The 24,360-nt window shown below is 39.1% G+C and overlaps 1 protein-coding gene across 1 annotated transcript in view; it reads right to left on the reverse strand.

The window, feature by feature from the left end:
• The window catches only part of MAST2 (microtubule associated serine/threonine kinase 2), a 173,095-nt gene extending 154,767 nt beyond the window's left edge, over positions 1-18,328 (reverse strand). Inside the window, exons 1-2 of the mRNA XM_024746162.1 lie at positions 18,210-18,328; positions 13,042-13,184 (exon numbers count right to left, since the gene is read on the reverse strand). Of these exons, the coding sequence (XP_024601930.1) occupies positions 13,042-13,092 (51 nt within the window). The 5' untranslated portion in view covers positions 13,093-13,184; positions 18,210-18,328. The remainder of the gene's footprint in view (positions 1-13,041; positions 13,185-18,209) is intronic.
• Positions 18,329-24,360: the final 6,032 nt, after the last annotated feature.

Raw genomic sequence — 24,360 nt, forward strand, 5'->3', positions numbered from 1 at the left:
GCTTTTTCAAGGACAGCAGTCTCAGGCCTTGTTAAATCTTTTCTGCACGCTACTCTTTCTTAACATTCCCCCCTTTCAAGGTTACCAGTATGTACATATGCTTGAACCAGCCCTGTATTCTAGATATTCTAAGATAAGAAAAGACACACTGCAAAAATGCAGAATGACAACTCACTCACTTGGAAGCTTAAAAAAGAAAAAAGACCTGAGTCATACACCATAAGTAGATAATTTTTAGAAAAAGTGATTTTCACCTAACGCTTGTGGACTCAACTATTACATACAAACATCAAATATTATGTTAGATAGCTGTTGCAGGGAGCAGTGAATGGGGGGAAAGTTTTGTAAGAAACGAACCTTGCTGTCAAGAAGTATATAATCTAGTGATAGATGGGATCCTCTACCAAGATTCCCAGCAAATATTTACAAATGTTAACCCTATGAGAAAAAAGAAAATAGACATGTTCATGGAGAGGACTTCGAAAGCAATCTTCATAACCCTTACAGTAAAACAATTATTCAGAATTTTAGAGATTGTGTTAAAAACAATAAGAATATCAGAACACTCAAAACCGATTCATTTTGCAAATGTTTACAGAGAACCCACTACATGCTATGCTTTGTGCTATGCTCTGCAGTCCAGGTGTAAAGAGAAACACGTGCTCAAAGACTATCAGATGAGAGAAAATTTACACAATAATCATATCATCTAATATTTCCTAGAGTTTCCAAGCATTGTTCTAAGAACTTTCCATATACAAATTCATTTAATACTTAAGACAAAAAGAGAATAACTATTTTAGATAATTTTTATTCCCATTTTACAAAAGGGAAAGCATTACAGAGAACTTAAGTAATTTGTACGAAGCAAGCATCTTCTAATGGTGGCAACTAGTTTAAGCACTCAATCTTCATTCACACTCTTGGAGTCTACCCCCTATATATAGTAATAAAGGTTGTATAAGGTTTAATTGTGGTACATATAAAGTTTAACAACTGTTCAAGATGAGGGAGTCACAGAAGACTTCACAATGGAGGGAATCATTGAACTGGATCTTAAAAGATGCACAGAAGTTGACTGAACAATCTAAGCAAAAGGAACAATATATGCAATTCCACATAAGGTTCCAAGAGTCATATTAAGTACTTTGATTTCCCATTTGAAAACAGAATTTGTTAAATGAAAAGTTTACAGAATAACTGCTATTTGCTACTATATATTATTTTTTAAAAGAACTTATATTTTTACATACACAAACTTAAAATTAAGGTACAGTAAATGCTATATTTACATGTATTTTAATGAACCAGAGCACTGTAGAATGACGGAATTTCTGAACTACAAGAGATGGTTTCTGGGATGAAGACACTCTCAAAAACAGGTTTATGAAAAAAAAAGAATTAGCAGTGCTTTGAATAAAACTGCAACATGATTTAACATAATTCATAGTCAAAACTATGTATAAATAAGCTCAATGTTTAAAATATTTGCAAGATGTACAGGATATCATCCATTTGCCCCTCCAGATCATTCACTGTACCCCAAATGCAGGCTCATTATGAACTATGTCAACAGGTTCCCTTGCCCTCTTCTGTCCAGATGGGTTCAGCCAATAGGTAGCACCAGCAAGACGTCAAAGAAAGAACAGAGGGTAAGGGAGAGAGTGGAGGAGATTCATTCTCCTGGGTTGGTCACTGCAGGGTTGTGTTAGGCAGGCTGCGTCACACTACCACAAGTCATGCCAACTGTCAGGTCACTTTCTATACATAGCCTCCTCTGTCTCCAAGTTCCAAGGATCACTTCTTCCCCTCACCCTTTCAGGCCTAGGGTTGGTAACAGCACCAGGTTATTATTAAGGAGAAGGTACTATGTACATGTTGCCATTTCACTACATCCTGCCTATATCTCTTCATTATAATATCATAATTTGTCTGTTCTTTTTCCAGCCAAAACCATTTTATGTGGAATAAAATTAAATGTATTTTCAATTTATCTGTATACTCTAAAGACGAGAAAGTCTTTTTAACTCAAAGAAATTTTTATGTAATCAAAACCAAGTAAAACTTTCCCTATATGTAATCCTGATCAAAATCTTCAATATCTGAGTAGCTGAGAAAATTGAGTATCAGTAAGTCCAGCAAAAAAGTGCAATTCAAATCACCCAACTTGATAAAGACGTGCCTCTCCACTTACTTACAAGTCTTGAAATAGACCTCAGAGTCAGACCTGGTTTTGAATCCGTACTCTAACATTCACCCACTATCCTACAGCAAAGTACTTAACTTTGTTTTGTTCATCGTTGTATTCTGAGCACCCAGTACAGTGGTGATACATAGTGGGTACTTCATAAATATTTGTGGAATGAATGCACAAATTCATTCTGCAGACCTGAATTTCCTCACCTGTAAAAGAGGATAATTATGTCTACCTCACAAAAAGAAAATTTATGTTCCTGAGAAATAAAGAAGAATATATGTAAAAAAACCTAGGTACAGGGTCTAGTAAACATTAGTTCTCTATCCCAACTCAAATTATCTCCAGGATTTCTATTTTGTTTACATGATAGAATGTACAAATATCAATACTTTGCAATCTTTCCTCAGCACTGTTAATTACACTTATACATAGCAATATATGACATTAATGGTCCGAGTAAAAGACTTTCTGTAAAAGATTTAAAACAAAAACAAAACAGAACAAAACCTGTAGCTATAACTTTTAACTGGTGATTTAATAACACTATCTTTCTTTCTTAATGAAAAACTTGCATAAACATTGTCATGTATGTCATGTATTCTAACCCTCAACAAATTCAATAAGATGTTTTTCAGTAGTCCTAATCAATCAACCAATTTATTTATCTAAAAATTTTTTTAATTTTAAATGCTTTTTTAAAATATGGAAGGGGACTTTTCTGGTGGTCCAATGGTTAAGACGCTGTGCTTCCAATGCAGGAGCATGGGTTCGATGCCTGGATGGGGAACTAAGATCCTACATGCTGCGTGGTGTGGCCAAAATAAATAAATAATTAATTTAAAAATAAGATAAAATGATGAAAAAAAATTTTTTAAATATGGAAGCCACTACTTTTAAAATTGTACAACTTAAATTCTTTACAAATTATCCAAAAAATTATGATAAAAATGTTTACAAAATTCATCTCTGAATTTGTTCAGGCAAAATAATTAGCCTATTCTTTTGCTTCTCACTTAAGGATGTTCTTGAGAACAAGCAACTAGGCTTCTAATATTCTTTTCAATCTCATGAAAATCTCCCAACTTTTATTTTAAAATCTCTTATGGGGCTTCCCTGGTGGCGCAGTGACTGAGAGTCCGCCTGCCGATGCAGGGGACAAGAGTTCGTGCCCGGGTCCGGGAAGATCCCACATGCCGCGGAGCGGCTGGGCCCGTGAGCCATGGCCGCTGAGCCTGCGCATCCAGAGCCTGTGCTCCGCAACGGGAGAGGCCACAACAGTGAGAGGGCCGCGTACCTCAAAAAAAAAAAAGAAAAAAAAAATCTCTTATGAAACATTATTCTCATACCTTTGAAAAAACACTAGGTGGCATTAGAAACATGCTCCTCTTGCAAAAAAGAAGAAACCAAGAGTGGAAAGGAGAGCAATTCTCAAGTCAATAGGCACTGAATGCACTTTTTTAGACCTAAACTCTTATAATTCTTACTAAATTGAACACTTCACTCTTTTATACTATTTGATAAAGTGAAAATTCTTCCCTCTTACAGCTTGTGACTTTTATGTTCTAAGAAACCTTTGCCTCACCCAAAATCACAAAAATTTTCTCCAGTTTTCCTATACATGTTTTATAATTTTAGCTCTTACATTTGGGTAATTATCCACTTCAAGTTAAGTTTTGTATATAGCATGGGGTAAGGATCAAGGTTCATTTTTTTTTTCCATGTAAACTGTTCTAGCACCATTTGTTGAAATGACTATTTTTTCCCCATTAAATTACCTTGCATATTTGTCTATTTCTGAACTTTCTATTCTGTCCCAATGATTCGTGTGTCTATCTTTACACCAATATCACAAGGTCTTGATTACTGTACCCTTACAGACACTCATAAAATCAGGTGGGGCGATTCCTCCAACTTCGGCCTTTTTCAATATTGTTTTGGTTATTTTAGGCCCTTTGCATTTCAATATAAACTTGAAATCATCTTTTCACTTTCTGAAAAGTCCTGCTTGGGTTTTGATTGGAACTGAATTGAATCTATAGATCAATAGAAGAATTTATATCTTAATGTTATTGAGTCTTCCAATCCATGAACATATCATATTTTCCATATATTTAAGTATTCTTTAATCTATCTCAGTAATGTTTTGTAGTTTAAAATGTACTGGTCTTGCAAATAATTTTTTTAAATTTATCGTTAATTATTTCATATTTGTAAGCTATTATAAATAGTAATGATTTCTAAATTTCAATTTCATTGTTAGTATAGAGAAATACAGATGATTTTTGCACATTTTTATAAATAGATTTTGATGTAAAACAGTGATAAGAAAATGAAAACATGAGCCACAGACAGGGAGAAATATTTAGAAAGTGTATATCAAATATATAACTTGTATTCAGAATATACAAAGAACTCTTAAGACTCAATAATAAGAAGACAAACAACCTAAAATTTTTTAAAGGACAGAAGATTTGAACAGGTAATTCACCATAGAATACACACACACACACACACACACACACACACACACACATGTCAAACAAGCACATAAAAAGCAGTTCAACCTCATTAGTCATCAGGGGTATGCAAATTAAAACCACAACGAGATATCCCTACACACCCATCAGACCAGCTAAAATTAAAATGATAATACCTAGTACTGAAAAGGATGTGGAACACCTGCTGGTGGAAATACAAAAATGCCAGTTCCTCATTGAGATAAGCATACACTTATCATACACCCCAGGAATCTCATTCCTAGGTATTTATCCAGCAAAAATGAAAGCCTAAGTCCACACAAATACTTGTACACAAACTTTCATAGCAGCTTTCTCCATAATAGGCAAAAACAAAAAACAATCCAAGGGCTTCCCTGGTGGCGCAGTGGTTGAGAGTCCACCTGCTGATGCAGGGGACATGGGTTCGTGCCCCGGTCCGGGAAGATCCCACATGCCGCGGAGCGGCTATGCCTGTGAGCCATGGCCGCTGAGCCTGCATGTCCAGAGCCTGTGCTCCGTGAGGGGAGAGGCCACAGCAGTGAGAAGCCCGTGTACCACCAAAAAAAAACAATCCAAATGATCATCAAGTGGTGAATAAACAAAGTCTGACATACCCAGGCCAATGGAACACTTTCAGCAATAAAAAAGGAACTACTGATACTCAAAAGTGTGGATGAATCTCAAAACCATTATGCTAAGTGAAAGAAGTCAAACACAAAATATTACATACTGTATGATTCCATTTATATGAAATTCTGGAAAAGACAAAAAAACCCACAGTGACATAAAGCAGGTCAATGGTTGCCAAGGGCTGGGACTTGGGAAAGAACCAACTGCAAAGGGATACAAGGGAACATTTTGAAAACTCATCAAATTGCACACTCAAAATGGGTGAACTTTATTCTATGAAAATTATACCTCAATAAACCTAATTAAGAGATAAATATAGATATCTCCAACTTTCACAGTAGAAAAGGCAAAAAGTTACAGCTGCAGAAAGGTAGGCCTGAAAGGGGAAGTTGCTGAGTTTGGAATCTCTGTAACATAGAAGTAGGCAAAACAAATATCCATGGTGTTTCTCTTTGAACTCATATGTCAAAATTAAAAAATAATCATAAGAGTTAAGAAGTATGGGAAAAGGTTGTAAGTAGTATCTTGGATTCTTAATTCCTTCAAAGGCATACCCCAAATATGTCACTTCGAAAAAGTTCTGAAATATTACTATGTTAAAAATACAATAATAGGGAATTCCCTGGCAGTCTAGTGGTTAGGATTCCATGCTTCCACTGCAAGAGGCACAGGCTCAATCCCTGGTTGGGGAACTAAGATCCCACATCCTGCGCAGCACAGCCAAAAAAAAAAAATCACCACACGATAATACTCAAAGCCACAATGAGATACCACTTAATACCCACTAGGATAGCTATAATTTAAAAAAAACAAAAAAAAAACAGAAAATAAAATGTATTGGCGGGGCTTCCCTGGTGGTGCAGTGGTTAAGAATCCACCTGCCAATGTAGAGGACACAGGTTCAAGCCCTGCTCCAGGAAGATCCCACATGCCACAGAGCAACTAAGCCCATGAGACACAACTACTGAGCCTGCGCTCTAGGGCCCACAAGCCACAACTACTGAAGCCCACGAGCCACAACTAATGAAGCTCGCGCACCTAGAGTCAGTTCTCCACAAGAGAAGCCACCGCGGTGAGACGCCCAGGCACCACAACGAAGAGTAGCCCCTGCTCACCACAACTAAAGAAAGCCTGCACACAGCAACGAAGACCAAATGCAGCCGTTAATTAATTAATTAATTTTTAAAAATAAAAAAAATAAAATGTTTTGGCAAATATATAGAAAAAATGGAACCCTCACACAGTGTAGATAGGGATGCCAAATGATGCATCCATTGTGGAAAACAGCTTATTGGTTCCTCAAAAAAATAAACAGAATTACCATACGACTCAGCAATTCTACTCCCAGGAAGGAAGGTATATACTCCAAAGAACTGAAACCAGGAACTCAAAGAAATACTTGAACATGAATGCTCACAGTAACATTATTCACAATAACGAAAAGATGGAAACAACCCAAATGTCCATCAACTGATGAATGGATAAACACAATGTGGTATATCAGTTCGATGGGATCATATTCAGCCATAAAAAGGAACAAAGTACTGATACATGCTACAATATGGATAAACCTCAAAAACATTATGCTAAATAAAAGAAGCCAGACACAGACCACATACCGTGTGATTCCATTCATAAGAAATATCCAAAATAGGTAATCCATGGAGACAGAATACAGATTGGTAGTTACCAGGCCTGGGATGAAGTTAAAATGGACAGTGAATGCTTAATGGATAAAGGTTTTCCTTTTACAGTGATGAAAATGTCTTGGAACTTGACTTTAGTTCAAATTTCAATCCAGTTTTGAGCTTTGGGCTTTTCAAATGTTACTTTTCTCTCTGTTAAACCTCATTTTGCTGGTTCTTCTTGAACCATCATTTCTATTTGTAAGGCTCTGACTGAATTTAACATTCAACATGTCATCAGCATGGGATACTGATGCATATGTGATAAGCAATTTCTTCAGTGTCTTTATCCAAGATATTGATTAAAATGAACTAAGACAAGGATAGAGGTCTATGTGACATCATTTCAGGCTGATACTGACACATTAAATCAACCTTTTTTTTTTTTTTTTTTCAGTACGCGGGCCTCTCACTGTTGTGGCCTCTCCCGCTGCAGAGCACAGGCTCCGGACGCGCAGGCTCAGCGGCCATGGCTCACGGGCCCAGACGCTCCGTGGCATGTGGGATCTTCCCAGACCGGGGCACGAACCTGTGTCCCCTGCATCGGCAGGCGGACTCTCAACCACTGCGCCACCAGGGAAGCCCAAATCAACCTTCTTTTGTGGACATTATACTTCAAACAAGTATTAATCCAACCAGCTATAACATCAGTGAAGATATTCCAAAAGTGCTTTACTCCTTCAGTAAGTAATTATACATTGCCTACTATGTAGGAGATACAATGCTACATGTCAACTAGGAACATGATGATGGAAAGAGCCATTCCTTGCAAATGATCAGTCCTATAAGGCATCATTCCTGTGAAGGCCATGTCTGCCAATAAAGTAAAGAAAGAATCCCAAAAGTATATTTGGAGAATTAGTCAAACACTATCAATTAAAAGATTCTTGGGATTTACAGCCCTCCTATTAAAATGTCAATATTTGGTACAATTCACTGGTTAGGTCAACCTAACCAGTGAATTGTACCAAATTACTTGAATCCAACAGACTGATTTCAGAGAAAAAGCATCCAAGCCTAATCTTTCCATCTGTGGTCTCTGTCTCTAATGCCTCATTCCCAATTTGCTAATGTCAATGAAAACTCATCCACTCAATAATTACTTGTTACTATATTTTATAATAAGTGTTATAGGAAGCTATGGAAAGATTTTAAACATTACGGCTGGATAAATATTAACCAAATGAAAATTTTAGAAGATAAAACTAAAAGAAAAAAGTAAGAATAGACATATCAGATTTGTGGTTTTGAAAGAATAGACTTTAGAGTGGAGAGTGGTTGGAAAGGAAGAAGAATGAATACAGGGTTAACAGTAACGAGGCCCCAACAATGATCCAAGAGACTGCAAATGTGGCTTAAACTGGGCCACATCCCTCGTGAAAAAAAGTAGAACCACTCAGAGATGTTGGGAGCTAGGACTTGATGGGTGATTGGATGGGGATAGAGTAAGGGCAGAGGAGGAGTCAAAACAGACTTCTAGGTCTCTAGCTTTCTACTACTGGGGCAGGGAGTGGGGTGGGTCATGGTGCTATTTAACAAGACAGGGAACAACCGAAGAATCGGTTTAGGGGAACAGAGAGGAAGAATAAACAGATGGAGCGAGTCACAGACAAAGATCAAAGTTGCAGATACTACTTGACATATTCATGAGAAAGCAAAGAAGGAACTAACCTTATTTTAAAGATTATATACATACAATCTTATATATGTATTTTAAGATATACATGTAAATATCTTATATATATCATATATTATAATTTATATCATAAAAGGATATGTATATATGTTGCAGGAAGGGGGACCCCCTTCCACAGCCCGAGAGTGGGCTCTTGTCTAACACTTGGAAATGAATTGTCTGAGGAGACACATGTGCTGACAAAGCAAGAGACTTTATTGGGAAGGGGTGCCCGGGCGGAGAGCAGCAGGATAAGGGAACCCAGGAGAACTGCTCTGCCACATAGCTCACAGTCTCAGGTTTTATAGCAATGGGGTTAGCTTCCAGTTGTCCCTGGCCAATCATCTTGCTTGGCTCCTATTTGGTCTGACTCAGGGTCCTTCTGGTGGCTTGCACATCTCTCAGCCAAGATGGATCCAAGTGTGAGGGTTTCTGGGAGGCTGGCAGCACATATCGTCTCCTCCCTCCTCCTTTTGGCCCTTCCCGAATTCTTCTGGGTTAGCTTTACAAGACATACTATGGGCTGGCGTGTCCTCCCTCCTGTAGGCCCCTCCCAAATTCTCCTGGTTAGTTTTTGGGTGGCAGCACCTAGTTCTTTATCAGAACCTCCTGTTGTGAGACAATTCACACAAGCGGTTATCATTGTGCCTGGCCAAGGTGGGCGGTTTGGGTCAGCGGTTCCCTAAGATATATGTATGTACATACATCTTAAGATTAATAATTAATCTTGGACAAGATGTCATCTAAGTTTTTCCCTATCCCTAGTAACATACAATATAGTAGTATGGTTGTATGATCCTTTTTATACATGCTCTGGAAATCACTAATTGGAATCATTGGCACTATATATATGGGGAAGATGGGCCTTCAGAGAAATCTTCTCAATAGATACTAGGAAACGAGGGAGAAGAAAAAAGTCTCCTCATAAACACAATCACGTAGATGTCGTCAAAATGAAAGTATTTGCTACATTAAGGCTTTTGGCTATCCATTCTCCAGAGTCTGGTCAAATCTAACCTCCTGCAAATTATCTCCCCAATAATTATACACAGCACAATTCTTGTCTCCTTAGTTCCTTTTAAGTCATAATTAACATTCTATTAAGTGTTGTTATGTTACTTTTAAATTGTTTTTTGTTGTTATTATGTGAATCTTTTTGACCCAAAAATTCTCTGGAGGCTGGGTCTATGGACTATATAGGGCCATAACTCTATTAACAACAAGAATACGTTATAGGACAGATTTTTCAGAAATGCCACAGCCAGAAGCTGGGGTGGCATCGAGGTATATACAGTGTAAAGTAAGTCAAAGCAGGAAAAGTATTCGATACTATCAAATGTGCCACCAAACATAAAATACCCAACTGGAAATCCTTGAGTAGGAGAATGGAAAAGGAGGAACTAGCTGAGGTTACTATAAGTAAGCAAATAGCTCAGGAAAGAAAGGCACAGGAGGAAACAAAAGGCAGATCCCTGGGAGGAAAGAAGTAATGGGATTCAGGTCTAAAGAAGTAATGATTTTACAAATCCGTATATAAAAAAGACAAATAACCCAATTTTTGAAATGGGCAGAGTCTGAATAGACATTTCTTCAAAGAAGACATACAAAGGGCCAATAATCATATGAAAAGATGATCAATGTCATTAGTCATTAGGAAAACACAAACCAAAACCACAGATACCACTTCAGACCCCTAGGATGGCTAAAACAAGACAAATAATAGCAAATGTTGATGACAATGTGAAGAAACCAAAAATCTCATACACTGCAATTTATCAAACACTGCTACATTTAAACAATTACCGTACGACCCAGCAATTCCACTCACAAGAAAAATGAAAACTGTCCATGTGAAAATTGTAAACAAATGTTCATAGCAGCATTATTCATAATAGTCTAAAGGAAGAAACAACCCAAATGTCCATCCACTGACAAACAGATAGACAAAACATGGCATATCCATACAATGGAATATTATTCAGGAGTAAAAAGGAATGACATACTAATACATACTACACAATGGATGGACCTTGAAAACATCGTCCTAAGTGAAAGAAGCTAGTTACAAAAGGTCACATAGTATAAGGCTCAATTTATATGAAATGTACAATACAGGTAAATCTATGGAGGCAGGAAGTATATTAATGGTTACATAAGGCTAAGGAGATGTGAAAATATGAAGGTGATAGCTAAAGGGTATAGGAATTCTTTCTGAAATGATGAAAATGTTCTAAAATTGACTCCAGTGATGGCTGCATGTATCTATGAATATACTAAAAATCACTGAATTGTACGGTTTAAATGAGTGAATTTTATCATATGTGAATTATGTCTCAATAAGCTTTAAAAAAAAATTAATTCAGGAATATTCTACTTCAGTTGGCCTAAGCTAGGAATTCAGCAAACTCAGTCCAAGAATTTCCTCTGCAACAAACCACCTTAAAATGAAACATTCAGCTTTACCTTAGTGGCAGTAGTTCTCAAAAGAGTGCATCTAGAAGTAGGTATAATGCTTTAAAGAAAATACGGATGCCTGGGACCACCCCAGACCCACTGGATCAAAATCTCTATGACGGTACATGGATTTTTTTTTTTTTTTTAAGTTCCAGATGTTAAAGAGGGGAGAGATGGGGCTTTAATAGACATGCTGAAAACAAGTAGGGAAATTTGAATATGGTTTTTATATTGAATTGATATTAAACTTCTTGGATCTGACAATACAGGTGACCCTTGAACAATGCAGGGGTTAGAGGTATTGACATCTCCCAAACCCTCCCCACCCCTCCATGTAGTAGAAAATCCAAGTATAAACTTACAGTTGGCCCTCCCTATCTACAGTTCTGCATCCCAGGATTCAACCAATCATGGATCCTATAGTACTAGCATTTACTATTGGGGAAAATCCACATATAAGTGGGCCCACCCAGTTCAAACCAGTGGTGTTCAAGGGTCCACCATATATTGTGGTTATTTAGGAGACTGTCCTTGATGTTAGGAGAAATACTTAAGAGGGAGGTAGCATAATGTCTGTTACTTGCTTTGAAATCTTCAGGAGAAAAATATATACATACACACAGATTAAACAAAATGTGGCAAAATGTAAAGTTACAACGAAATTGGTCAATCTAAGCGAGCTTAATTGGGTATACACTGTACCATTCTTTCCATCTTTCTGTAGGTTTGACATTTTCAAGGTAAAAAGTTGGGGGCTTCCTGGGTGGCACAGTGGTTAAGAATCTGCCTGTCAATGCAGGGGACATGGGTTCGAGCCCTGGTCCGGGAAGATCCCACATGCCGCAGAGCAACTAAGCCCATGCACCACAACTACTGAGCCTGCGTTCTAAAGCCCACGTGCCACAACTACTGAGGCCGCATGCTGCACATACTTAAGCCCGCGCACCTAGAGCCCGTGTTCCACAACAAGAGAAGCCACCGCAATGAGAAGCCCGCGCACCGCAATGAAGAGCAGCCGCTGCTCACCACAACTAGAGAAAAGCCCACGCGCAGCAACAAAGACCCAACGCAGCCAAAAATAAAATAAATAAATAAGATAAAAAGTTGGGGAAGTTCCACAAATGACCCTGATGGTCCCTGTGGCCTAAAAGTCACAGACTTCTTCCCCTATCCCCACTTCCCAGGATGGACAAATGGACAAAACTTTCTACTCCCTATGTGCCAACCCAAAAGATTTATGGTCCCAAAGAGTAGATAAGATTATTTTAACGGGAACAAGCTTCTGTTATTGTACCCTGCAAATTACTGTGTGCCTTGTCCTACATTTAGAGGGAAGAGTGTGAGATCAGCAGAAAGTTAATGGGTCCCCTAAGTAAAGAGGCAGGGCCACTGAGGGTAAAAGGGTACAAGATGCAATAATAGGCAGAAAACAACCTGCCCAGACTACACAGTGTAACCTCTGTTAGGTCCTGTCTACTATACAAAGTCTAGACAAAGAAAAGTCTCATTCTTTTCACCCAGTATATACTGAACTGCCTACTACGTGCAAAACATGTTCCCTATCTTCATGTACTAAATATGTATACCACAGAGTTGTACACAGAAGCAACACAACTTCACAAGATTTAGAATCATTTCTATAAGAAAGCTCCTTCTCAGGAAATTTATTCATTAAAGTTAGAATCATATTGAGTCTTCTTCTTGACTCTCATTATATAATCAGTAGCAGTGACAGCATGAGAGCAATCAGAATACAGTCTATTAAATTCCATTCTTTTCCATTCTTCGCTTTGAGAAATGAAACTAGCCAAACCCTAAAAAGGAAAATAATAGATGCAATAATGACGAATGACAACCAAGAATTTGTTCATGGAGCAAGGGACCATCTGTACTAACACTTACCAAACCAGCAGTCAGAGAAGGCGCAGACTGTCCGAGGGACTGATTCCTCATTCGAACCAGGTTTGATGCTTCTCCTGAAGACTGCCAAGTCACCTGTCCCACACTGCTATGTACACTGCCAGACAAGGGGAGCAGCTGCTTACCTTCAACAACAAGGTTTGGAAAATTAACAAATTATTAATTAACAAATGAAAAAATACAATGATATCAAGTGGATTACAAGTACATTGATCCAGGGACTTCCCTGGTGGTCCAGTGGTTAAGACTCCACCCTCCCAATTCCGGGGGCCCAGGTTCGATCCCTGGTCAGGGAACTAGATCCCGCATGCTGCAACTAAGACCCAGCGCAGCCAAATAAATAAATATATATATATATTTTTTTTAAGTACTTTGATCCAAAACAAAGTGAAGTCCCTCCACATCCATTTTAGAATCTGCAGCCCTCTAAAATTTCCAACTATATTGGTGGTGGTGAGAAATGCCAAGTGGAATACTGAACTGAGTTGATGACTATTTTAAATTCTCTGTAGGGACTTCCCTGGTGGTGCAATGGGTAAGACTCCACGCTTCCAAAGCACAGGGCCCAGGTTCAATCCCTGGCCAGGGAACTCTGCATGCATGCCGCAACTAAGACCTGGCGCAGCCAAAATAAATTAAATAAATATTTAAAAAAATAAATTCTCTGAAATATCCACCATCATGCCAGGGCCCAACCCTGACACCCAACCTAGCAGGCTAGGAGTTTTCTAGTCCCTTCCATCCCACCTAGTTTCTCACCAACTCAATGCAATAAGAGTGGAGCTGACAGCTTTTCCTAGACAAATTTGGCCCTTAAGTTTCCAGAAGACAAACACTGAATATATACTATTCTTGCCAGGCTCCATGTGTTCAGTCCAGGTTGACCAACTGCCTTAATCCCACTGACAGACTACAAGAAAATCACTTATAAAGACTGAGCATCTAGAATTACAATGACTTTCTACCTGAGGTTCAAGTCTCATTTCAACTCCCCTCACACCATTCTCACGTTGCTGCTAGTGATCTAATCAGAACAAACATGGTCACGTCATTCCCTTCTCATGACTCCCTACTGTTTAAAGAATTAAGCCACACTTTTTGCTTGTTTTGTTTTGGTTTTTTGTTTTTGGCGGCGCCACATAGCATGTGGGATCTTAGTTCCCTAACCAGCAATGGAACCTGCGCCCCCTGCAGGGGAAGGGTGGAGTCTTAACCACTGGACCACCAGGGAAGTCCTAAGCCACACTTTTTTTTTAAATTTTATTTATTTATTTATTTATTTTGGCTGAGTTGGGTCTTCATTGCTGTGCACAGGCTTTCTCTAGTTGCGGCGAGTGGGGGCTACTCATTGCGGTGGCTTCTCTTGTTGTGGAGCACGGGCTCTAGGTGCACGGGCTTCAGTAGTTGTGGCACACAGGTTCAGTACCTGTGGTTCGTGGGCTCCAGAGTGCAGGCTCAGTTGTGGCACATGGGCTTGGTTGCTCCTTGGCATGTGGGATATTCCTGGACCAGGGCTCGAACCTGTGTCCCCTGCACTGGCAGGAGGATTCTTAACCACTGAGCCACCAGTGAAGTCCCCTAAGCCACACTTTTAAAACACTAAAAAACACTAAAAAGATCCTCCGTAAATCCAGATTATCTTCCTGGCCTGATCTCCTTCCACTCTTTCCAAACCCATTCACTCATTCAACTTAAATATTCTGCCCTGCATATTCAGCAGGCTTTATCTTGATCATCAATTCACTTGAAAACCCTTCTTTTTCCTGGCAAAATCCTATTTGTCATGGAAATACCCACTTTATAAAGAGGTATGAGCAAAAGGAGGTTTGGGTTTTGTTTTTGCTATAACATATCCTTTTAGAGCAAACAAAGTGTGATGCAACTTATTTGCAGGGCAATTTAGCAAAACCTATTATAATTTTAATTTGAGTATGCTTGGACCCAGCATTCCACTTATAGGAATGTAAAGAAAAAAAAGTAGACCAGAACATCTCCCTAGCAATGCTCATCATAATAAAATTGTAAATAAGATAAATGATCATTACCAGTTAATTATAATCTTCACGTAATGACATACTGAACCCATTAAAAATAATGAGGCAGCTGAACATGTAGTCAAGAGAAAAATGTTCAACATTTCCTGTTACGTGAAAATAGCAGAAAGGAAGCATATAGGGACTTCCCTGGCAGACCAATGGTTAAGACTTCATGCTTCTACCACAGGGGGCACGGGTTCAATCCCTTGTCGGGGAACTGAGATCCCACATGCCACACAGTGCGGCCAAAATGTAATAAAAATTAAAAATAAAAAGAATTTTTTTAGGGGCTTCCCTGGTGGCGCAGTGGTTGAGAGTCCGCCTGCCTTTGCAGGGCATACGGGTTCGTGCCCCGGTCCGGGAGGATCCCACATGCTGCGGAGCGGCTGGGCCCGTGAGCCATGGCCGCTGAGCCTGTGCATCCGGAGCCTGTGCATCCGGAGCCTGTGCTCTGCAACGGGAGAGGTCACAACAGTGAGAGGCCCGCGTATCGCAAAAAGAATTTTTTTAAAAAGGAAGCATATAGCTTATGATCCCAATGTTCATTTTTAAAATAAAGCTTATATATATTTATATAAGATTTTAAATGTATATTTAAATATAATGGAGTATATATAAATGGTTTGGAGGGAGGGAAAATAGAAGAAAGTAAAGATTAAGAAGGACTCTTCACTTTTGACAATGATGTATGCTATTGTACTCAAATTTTTTATAACTGGGATATTTTACATTTTTGATCAGAAACACACAATTTAAAAAAAATCTAGTTATCTTTCAAGTCTGCTCTCAAATGCATGCTTTAATGAGAAGTCTTTCCATAAAATGCTCCACAAAAAATAATAATGGTTCTGTACTCAAAACTTCCACAAGCCCAGAGCAGAGCCTGCCTGGTTTCTTTTCTTCCTTCTGCAAATGTTGCCAAGCTCTCCAGGCGATCTGCCTATAGATGAGGATCTATATAACCTAAAGGAAAGCTAGTTTGTTAACTTTCCCCATCCACATATACAAAGACTAGTATCACTCTATCTCCCTTCAAAATAAGGGCCTGCTAGGGAAAGAGGCTTATACAACAACAGAAGAAACCCATTTGGACATCTACTGGTCAGGGCTTGAAGCATACCAAGAACTGCCAAGAATCTGAGGAACACAAACAACTTAAAAACAGAAGGAACAATATGAACAACTGGAGCAACTAGCCCTTTAGTAAATAACTAACTCAGAAAAAAAGAAAACTTCTTAAAAATTCTAATTATTATTCTTACAATAATTTGAGGATATTTTTAAGAAATATTCCCAGTTAAAGATGGCTGACTGAGCACATACTTGTATTTTTGTCCCCCAGGAAACTCCATTAAATGAGAATAAAGAGGGAATTCCCTGGCGGTCTGGTGGTTAGGACTCAGCACTCTCACTGCCAGGGGCCCGGCTTCAATCCCTGGTCAGGGAACTAAGATCCGGCAAAATGGCCACGTGGCGCCACACGGCCAGAAAAAAGAGAGAGAGAATAAAAACAAAATAAATAAACAAATAAAGGCTATCACCAGAGAGAGAAAGAGAGACAGAGACAGACACATAGACACTCTACGAGGGAATGAACAAAATTTGGGGAAAATCTAAAGCATATAGATGAATCATAACCAATGGAACTGGGCAAAGAAAGGCATGAGGTATAATAAGCTTAGTGGAGCTTGTAATTAAATGGGGCATCAGGCTGCGCTGCAAAATCTCAGGTAAGTTCAGTACTCAGTACTTAGATACCTAAGAGGACATAAAGTAAGACATAAGGCTGAAATCAGAGTAACTGAAAATCTATAGACAGAACAGTCAAACACAACCACATTCGCACATTGTACCACCCAGTAGCCAGACAATTACCTCACAGGATAAAAGGGATTTATTAGCATCTCAGAGCATAGCAATGGATTCTGGTTGTTAGGTGCTCAAAAGAAAAAAAGTTGATTCAGAAACAAAAGAAAACTTAAAAAAGAAAATTTTAATCCAAAAATAAAAAATCTATTTACTCACAGAGAATTAGAAGATAAATACATCCTTAAAAGAAGAGCAGAATGCTATGGGAAAAAAACAAACAAGAAATAGTTCTATGTGATTAAATACATGACTGACAAAATAAAATTTCAATAGAAGAGTGAGAAGAGAAAGCCAAGGGAACAGCCCTGAAAAGGTACAAAAATAAAAAGAAACTGAAAACTGTTTACAGTAGGCCAAGGAATGTAATAGGATTACATTTGCTTCTTCAACTAAAGTCAAATGGATTCTCTTTCTTCCATACTCTATTGATTGCTTAAAACTATGCCACATTTTAATTGCTTCCTATTTGGGCATGATGTCCTTGTATTAATTTTTCCCTTTGAATTTTTTAAGACTTTTCTATGGATGAGGTGGGGAGGCACTATGGGCTTTGGAATGAGTTTTGGAAATAAGAGAAAAAAGAAAATAAAAAGAAGCAAAGTTTGTGAAGTCTACAGAAGTAAGCAGAGAGCACAAATCATATTGAAAGGGAATAACCAGTGATAATGGTCAACCAGGAAATACTCAGCAGGTTCAGGAGGTTAGCATTCAGAGATGCCATGAGGAAACAGGGAAACAGTAAAGAAAGGAAGACAGCCTTACCCACAAGTGTTCTATATAACACTATTACAACAGAAGAAGGGGTCAAGATGCCAAGTCAGTTGATATACCCTTAAATATTGACAAAACAGTCACACAGCTCTGGGGTTTTTTTCGTTTTTTGGCTGCATTGGGTCTTCGTTGCTGCGTGTGGGCTTTCTTTAGTTGCGGCGAGCAGAGGCTACTCTTCGTTGCAGTGCACCGGCTTCTCACTGCAGCGGCTTCTCTTATTGTGGAGCACCAGCTCTAGGCACACGGGCTTCAGTAGTTGTGGCACGCGGGCTCTGTAGTTGTGGTTCGCAGGCTCTAGAGCACAGGCTCAGTAGTTGTGGTACATGGGCTTAGCTGCTCTGCAGCATGTGGGATCCTCCCGGACCGGGGCTCGAACCCGTGTCCCCTGCATTGGCAGCCGGATTCTTAACCACTGTGCCACCAGGGAAGTCCCATTCCCACAACTGTTAAAAGAAAACAAAATTAGATACTTACCTGACAAAGAACTGGCCGGGCTTCCTCTCCGTAACTTAGAGTCATCCTGACTAAGTTGCCGTTGAAGTTTAGCTTTTCCAGTGGATGAAAGTATGTCAGGATTACTGAGCTTCCTGAAGAGCAGGGGACTAAGTCCAGTTATCACATCCTTCAAAGTGAAAAAAGTAAAACATAAGCCTTTAATGTCTTTTCTGAAAGTATAAGAACTAACTTTATATTAAATATCTCTACAACATTCATTACAGTTAAAAAGTGCAAACATTTTATATTTCCTGTTCAACAGCTAAAGCCAGAAACAAATTTCTTAGTGACAGCTGTTTGGGTATGCTATGAATGATGTGGGACATTGAGTATAAAATGCCAAAGGAAAAATAGGGGATGAGATTCACAAGGTGACACAATAAGGCACTTTGACAGGATATATTATCCATAATGAGTACATGTCTAATTATGTTTATTTACTTTTCTCCATTTATTCACACTCTTCCTGTATCTAGTAAAGAAAAGTATATTTTAGTTTTTAAAAAATCATAAATAATAGACCTTCCTTTACCTGTCATACAAAGTTAGAAATACCCCTAACATTCAATTAATGCTTAAGTAAAACTCAGAGCCTTCTTTATGTCTATAATAGGAGCTAAACTCATGTTTTCAATGAAAAATTATAATAGTACAATGGAGGAAATACAGACAATATGAAGCATTGACAGTGCCTTCCCATTGTCTTTATTTTAGTCTTTCACGTTAAATGTTTATTTTAGTATTTTAGTAAATAAACACCCCATCCCAATGCCACTTCCTCCTCACTCATAAGCATCATCAAGATGCAGACATTTTAAAGCAAACACCCACCTAATTAGCAGCATTAATGAGAAAATATTCTGGGTAAAAAAATAAAAAATAAGGCAAATGAGGCCTATCTTTTATATTTCAGTGAAGGAAGCTACAACAAACACAGATAAGTAGCACATCAATCTGACCTGGACAGTACAAAGACAAAATGAGAAGCATAAGGAGAAATAAATAACTGAAATCTATGTTACCTGCCATTTGAAAAACAAGACACAAGCAGCTAGTACAATAGCAATAGCATACCATACCATAGCATAGCATAGCAATAAAGCCACAGGGGGGTGGGAAATAAATGGAAAAATGCCTGCCTCCTTGAGAAAAGATTTTTTTTAAAGCCTCTAGAGGGGACTTCCCTGGTGGGACAGTGGTTAAGACTCTGTGCTCCCAATACAGGGGGCACAGGTTCGATCTCTAGTCAGGGAACTAGATCCCACATGTATGCCACTACTGAGAGCTCACATGCCACAACTAAGGGGCCGGCGAGCTGCAACTAAGGAGCCAACGTGCCACAACTAAGGAGTCAGTGAGCCACCACTAAGGAGTCCACCTGCCGCAACTAAGACCCAGCGCAACCAAATAAATAATTTAAAAATAAGTAAATAAAGCCTCTAGGGTCATATACTGTGACCGGTGAGTTCACACACAGGAAAGTACAAACATTGCTTAGTGGTGGCCATCCAGAATATAATTTACAAATACCCCAGGATAAAAAGAAGAGTGAAATTGATGAAAAATAACTGAAGAGAAAAGGAAAAAGGTTTTTTTCATTTGTTTTGGGGGGTTTTTTTTTTGGCTGCACAGCGTGGTTTGTGGGATTTTAGTTCTCCAACCAGGGATTGAACCTGGGCCCTCGACAGTGAGAGCACAGAATGCTAACCACTGGACCACCAGGGAATTCCCGAGGAAAAAGTATTTTTAAAATTGGTAGTAAATGAGACTTCCCTGGTGGTCCAGGGGTTAAGACTCCACGCTCCCAGTGCAGGGTACACGGGTTCAATCCCTGGTCAGGGAACTAAATCCCGCATGCCGCACCTAAGATCCCGCATGTCGCAACTAAAAGATCCAGTAGGCCACAACAAAGATCTCGCATGCAGCAACAAAGATCCCACGTGCCGCAACTAAGACCCAGCATAGCCAAATAAATAAATAAATATATTTTTTTAAAAAATTGGTAGTAGGGGCTTCCCTGGTGGCGCAGTGGTTGAGAGTCTGCCTGCCGATGCGGGGGACGCGGGTTCGCGTCCCGGTCCGGGAAGATCCCACATGCCGTGGAGTGGCTGGGCCCGTGAGCCATGGCCACTGAGCCTGCGCGTCTGGAGCCTGTGCTCCGCAACAGGAGAGGCCGCAGCAGTGAGAGGCCAACATACCGCAAAAAAAAAAAAAAAAAATGGTAGTAAATGGATAAAAGGATAAAGGGGGATATTCAGGCACTGTACCATTCAATCTACTGATGTGCCCATCCAACTCTAACAGGAATGAGCAGGGAGAAAGGGGAATTGGAAGGAGTAGTCAATGTGAAAAGAGAAGGCATCAAGGGAACAGCCTATATTCCCACCAACTGGTGTGTCGAGGATGAAACAGTACCTATGCATCAAGTAGAAACCATGAAGAAAGCAGGGTCTGGGCACTAATGCTGGTAACCCACCAAAAAGGGCTGGCCATTCACAGAAACAACACCCCAGCAAGCAGATTTGGGTGGAGGGAAGTGAGAAGGCCTTGTAAGATATCATGCTGAAGGAATATCCTATGTGAAGGCAATATGGAAAGAAAAGTATCCCAAAAATACCTTACAAATGAGCTACTTGAGAGAGCCAGCACTTGGATGCCTGCTACATTGTATGGATGAACAGTTAGTCTTAGCCACAAAAGGATCGACAACCGATAGGACGAGATCAGCACCAGTTAAAAGAAAGTTGTGGCTCATGGGCTCTAGAGCACAGGCTCAGTAGTTGTGGCACAGGGGCTTAGTTGCTCCGCAGCATGTGGGATCTTCCTGGACCAGGAATTGAACCTGTGTCCCCTGCACTGGCAGGCGGATTCTTAACCACTGCGCCACCAGGGAAGTCCCAAAAGAAAGTCATATCCTTTTCAATCTCCCTATTCCCTATCATAACATATCAAAGTAAAGAAGCCAGAAAACAGAAGAGAGGAATAATGAAAGCAGATCATGCACCTTCTTATTCCAAGTCTCCCCTGTCTAAACTTTGCAAAGGGAAGGAAATATAAATGGGAAATGAAATTTAACTTTTAAATCAGGACGTCTTTTTAACTTTTACTTAAGTATATTACTCATTTCAGAAAAGTACATATACCTAAGCATATAACTCAATAAATTTTGCAAGTTAAACATATCCATGGAACCAGCATCAAGATTAAAAAAAAAAAAAAAAGACATAACCAAGCATTCCAGAAAGCCCCCTGTGCACCCTTCTAGTCACTACACTATCCCTCCAGGGTAACTACTATCCAGGCTTCGAACAGAATATTAGATAAATGGAATCACTCTGTATGAACTGTTCTGTATCTTGCTTCTCTTGCTCAGCTAGACTGCACTTTTTAAAACAGCAGAACATTACTGAATTTACCAAAGAATTCATTAAAAGACAGGAAAAGAGAATGAAGCAAATAAAACAGAACCACACATAGCCCAAGAAAGAAAAAGGGCATGGGAAGAGGAACTTCCTTTCTAACTTCCAAACTAATTTGCTTCTTGCAGTTTTCTAGTTCCCATTTCTAGTCACTTATGAGAGATCCAGCCAAACCACATGTTTTCAGATTCAACAGCATACCACTGTACCCTTATAGTAAGCTCCCCCTTTCTGCTTAAATTGGATCAAATTTCTATTTGGTTCCTATCATTTCTACACTCAAATGATTCTTCAGCAAAATAGGGAGTTAAGGAGGGGAAGGAGCCTAGGATGACTTCCAGGTTTCTGGCTTGGATAGAATCCCAGGGAATATAGCAAGAGAAACAAGGTTACCAATAAAATACTATTATGGCAATATTAACATAACTACAAATTGCAGTACTCTTCCAATAACTATTAGGGAAACTATAAACATTTAATGTGAAAGAAATAAAACAAAGAAGACATGAATAACTCTCTTCAACTACAAGAGGGCTATCTCCTCTGTTATAGAACAGTAAACTTCTTACTTCAGAGACCAGTTTGATATACTGGATAAAAATAACAGAAGGAGAAGTAGGTTTAATTATAGGAAGAACCATCTAACAGTGAAAAAAGGCCGTCTTAAAAGGAATGGACTGTGCCCCTAGGATACTGAAAAAGTAAGGTGAAAGTTGGCCTAAGCAGTGACTCTCAAAATGTGGTCCCCAGATCAGCAGCATCAGCATCACCTGTGAACTTGTTAGAAAGGCAAATTCTAGGGCCCCACCCCAGATCTACTAAATAGGAAATTCTGGGGGAGGGTAGCAGCAATCCGTGTTTTAACAAGCCCTCTAAGTGACTGTGAAGCACACTAAAGTTTGAGGACGAGACTAAATAAAAACTTTCAATATGATGCCATCAACACAAATATATGTTGACCAATTGTGAGGATCTGTCACAAATTATTTGAAATTGACTTAAAGTACTCAAGTTTGCAATCAGTATACTCTCTTAATTAAATGAAAGCAGGTTCTTGGTAAATACAATCAATGAAATAAAGTCAGTTCACTTATGTTACATTCTTTCTTAAGTGAGATTTTTTAAAAGGCAGAATTACAGCCTGCATGCCAGAAATTACATATAATGTGTATTTATCTATCATAACAATAATATATCTAATATATGACATATAAATTTCAATTGTCAAAAAAAAAGGTTGAAAATTGCCTGACTACACAATTTCTACATGCTCCTTCCAACTCTAAGAGCTTATTGCTTTCTCTTTTAATTCAGAGTACTAAGTTGTGGCTATTTTGCCTATTGCTCTGGGAGTCCTCACAGAGAGTCCTCCCTCTCTTGGTCAGAACCATCGCTCTCCTCCACAATATCAAAGCAAATCTCAGGCTAACTTTACCCACAAGGCTAGCGTTGTGTTTATACTGTGTCATGCTACTAAGGATAGGATTAGAAGTAAGCAAAGGATTCACAGCTGAAAACCGAAGTCTACACCCTAAAAACTTCTCTATCAGGCTAAGAACCTGGGCTCTCAATACGAGTTGTCTTATCCCATATGAATGGAAATTCAGTAGGTGAAGAAAAATCCATACCCTATCACAGAGTCTTCCTGACCTACCTTGCCAAGAGTCAAACCTAGGTGCCACACTAATCAAAGTACATTCTCTTAATCCTTATCAAAAAAACCTTTGCTTGATATGTACATGTGAAAAAAAGAACCCTGACCCATACCTCAGGCATATCAAAGACAACATATATAAAAATTAACTCTAAGTGGATCATGAGTCTAACTATAAAACCTAAAAGTATAAACCTTCAGAAGAAAATACAAGAATAAATTTTTATACTTTTGAGTTAGATAGCATTCTCAGATAACACACAAAGCAGAAGTTTAAAAAGAACAAATTTATAAATAGACTTCAACAAATTTAAAAACTACTACTCTTCAAAAGATACTGTTAAAAAATGAAAACAAATCACACAGGAGGAAGAATATTTGCAAAACACATCTGAGAAAGACTGGCATTCAGTATATATAAAGATCTTTCACAATTCAATAATAAGAAAACACACAAGCTAATAAAAAAACATGAGCAAGGGGCTTCCCTGGTGGCGCAGTGGTAGAGAGTCCACCTGCTGATGCAGGGGATATGGGTTCATGCCCCAGTCTGGGAAGATCCCACATGCCACGGAGCGGCTGGGCCCGTGAGCCATGGCCGCTGAGCCTGCACGTCTGGAGCCTGTGCTCCGCAACGGGAGAGGCCACAACAGTGAGAGGCCCACATACCGTGCAAAAAAAAAAAAAAAGACATTTCAGCAAAGAAGAGGCAAATATGGCAAATGAACACATGAAACCATTCTCAACATCATTTATCACTGGGGAAACAAAGATTAAAATCAAGTGAAAGATAACATCAGCAAAATGGTGGAGTACACAGCTCCAAGCTAACATTCCCCCACAGAAACACTGAAAAACAAGCAGAAATTGTGACCACCTAGAGGGGTTGGATAGGGAGGGTGGGAGGGAGGGAGACGAAAGACAGAAGAGATATGGGGATATATGTATAGCTGATTCACTTTGTTACAAAGCAGAAACTAATACGCCATTGTAAAGCAATTATACTCCAATAAAGATGTTAAAAAAATAAACTTAGGGCTTCCCTGGTGGCACAGTG

The sequence above is a fragment of the Neophocaena asiaeorientalis genome, unplaced genomic scaffold (genome assembly GCF_003031525.2).
Source record: "Neophocaena asiaeorientalis asiaeorientalis breed wild unplaced genomic scaffold, Neophocaena_asiaeorientalis_V1.1 scaffold51, whole genome shotgun sequence".
Taxonomy (NCBI): domain Eukaryota; kingdom Metazoa; phylum Chordata; class Mammalia; order Artiodactyla; family Phocoenidae; genus Neophocaena; species Neophocaena asiaeorientalis.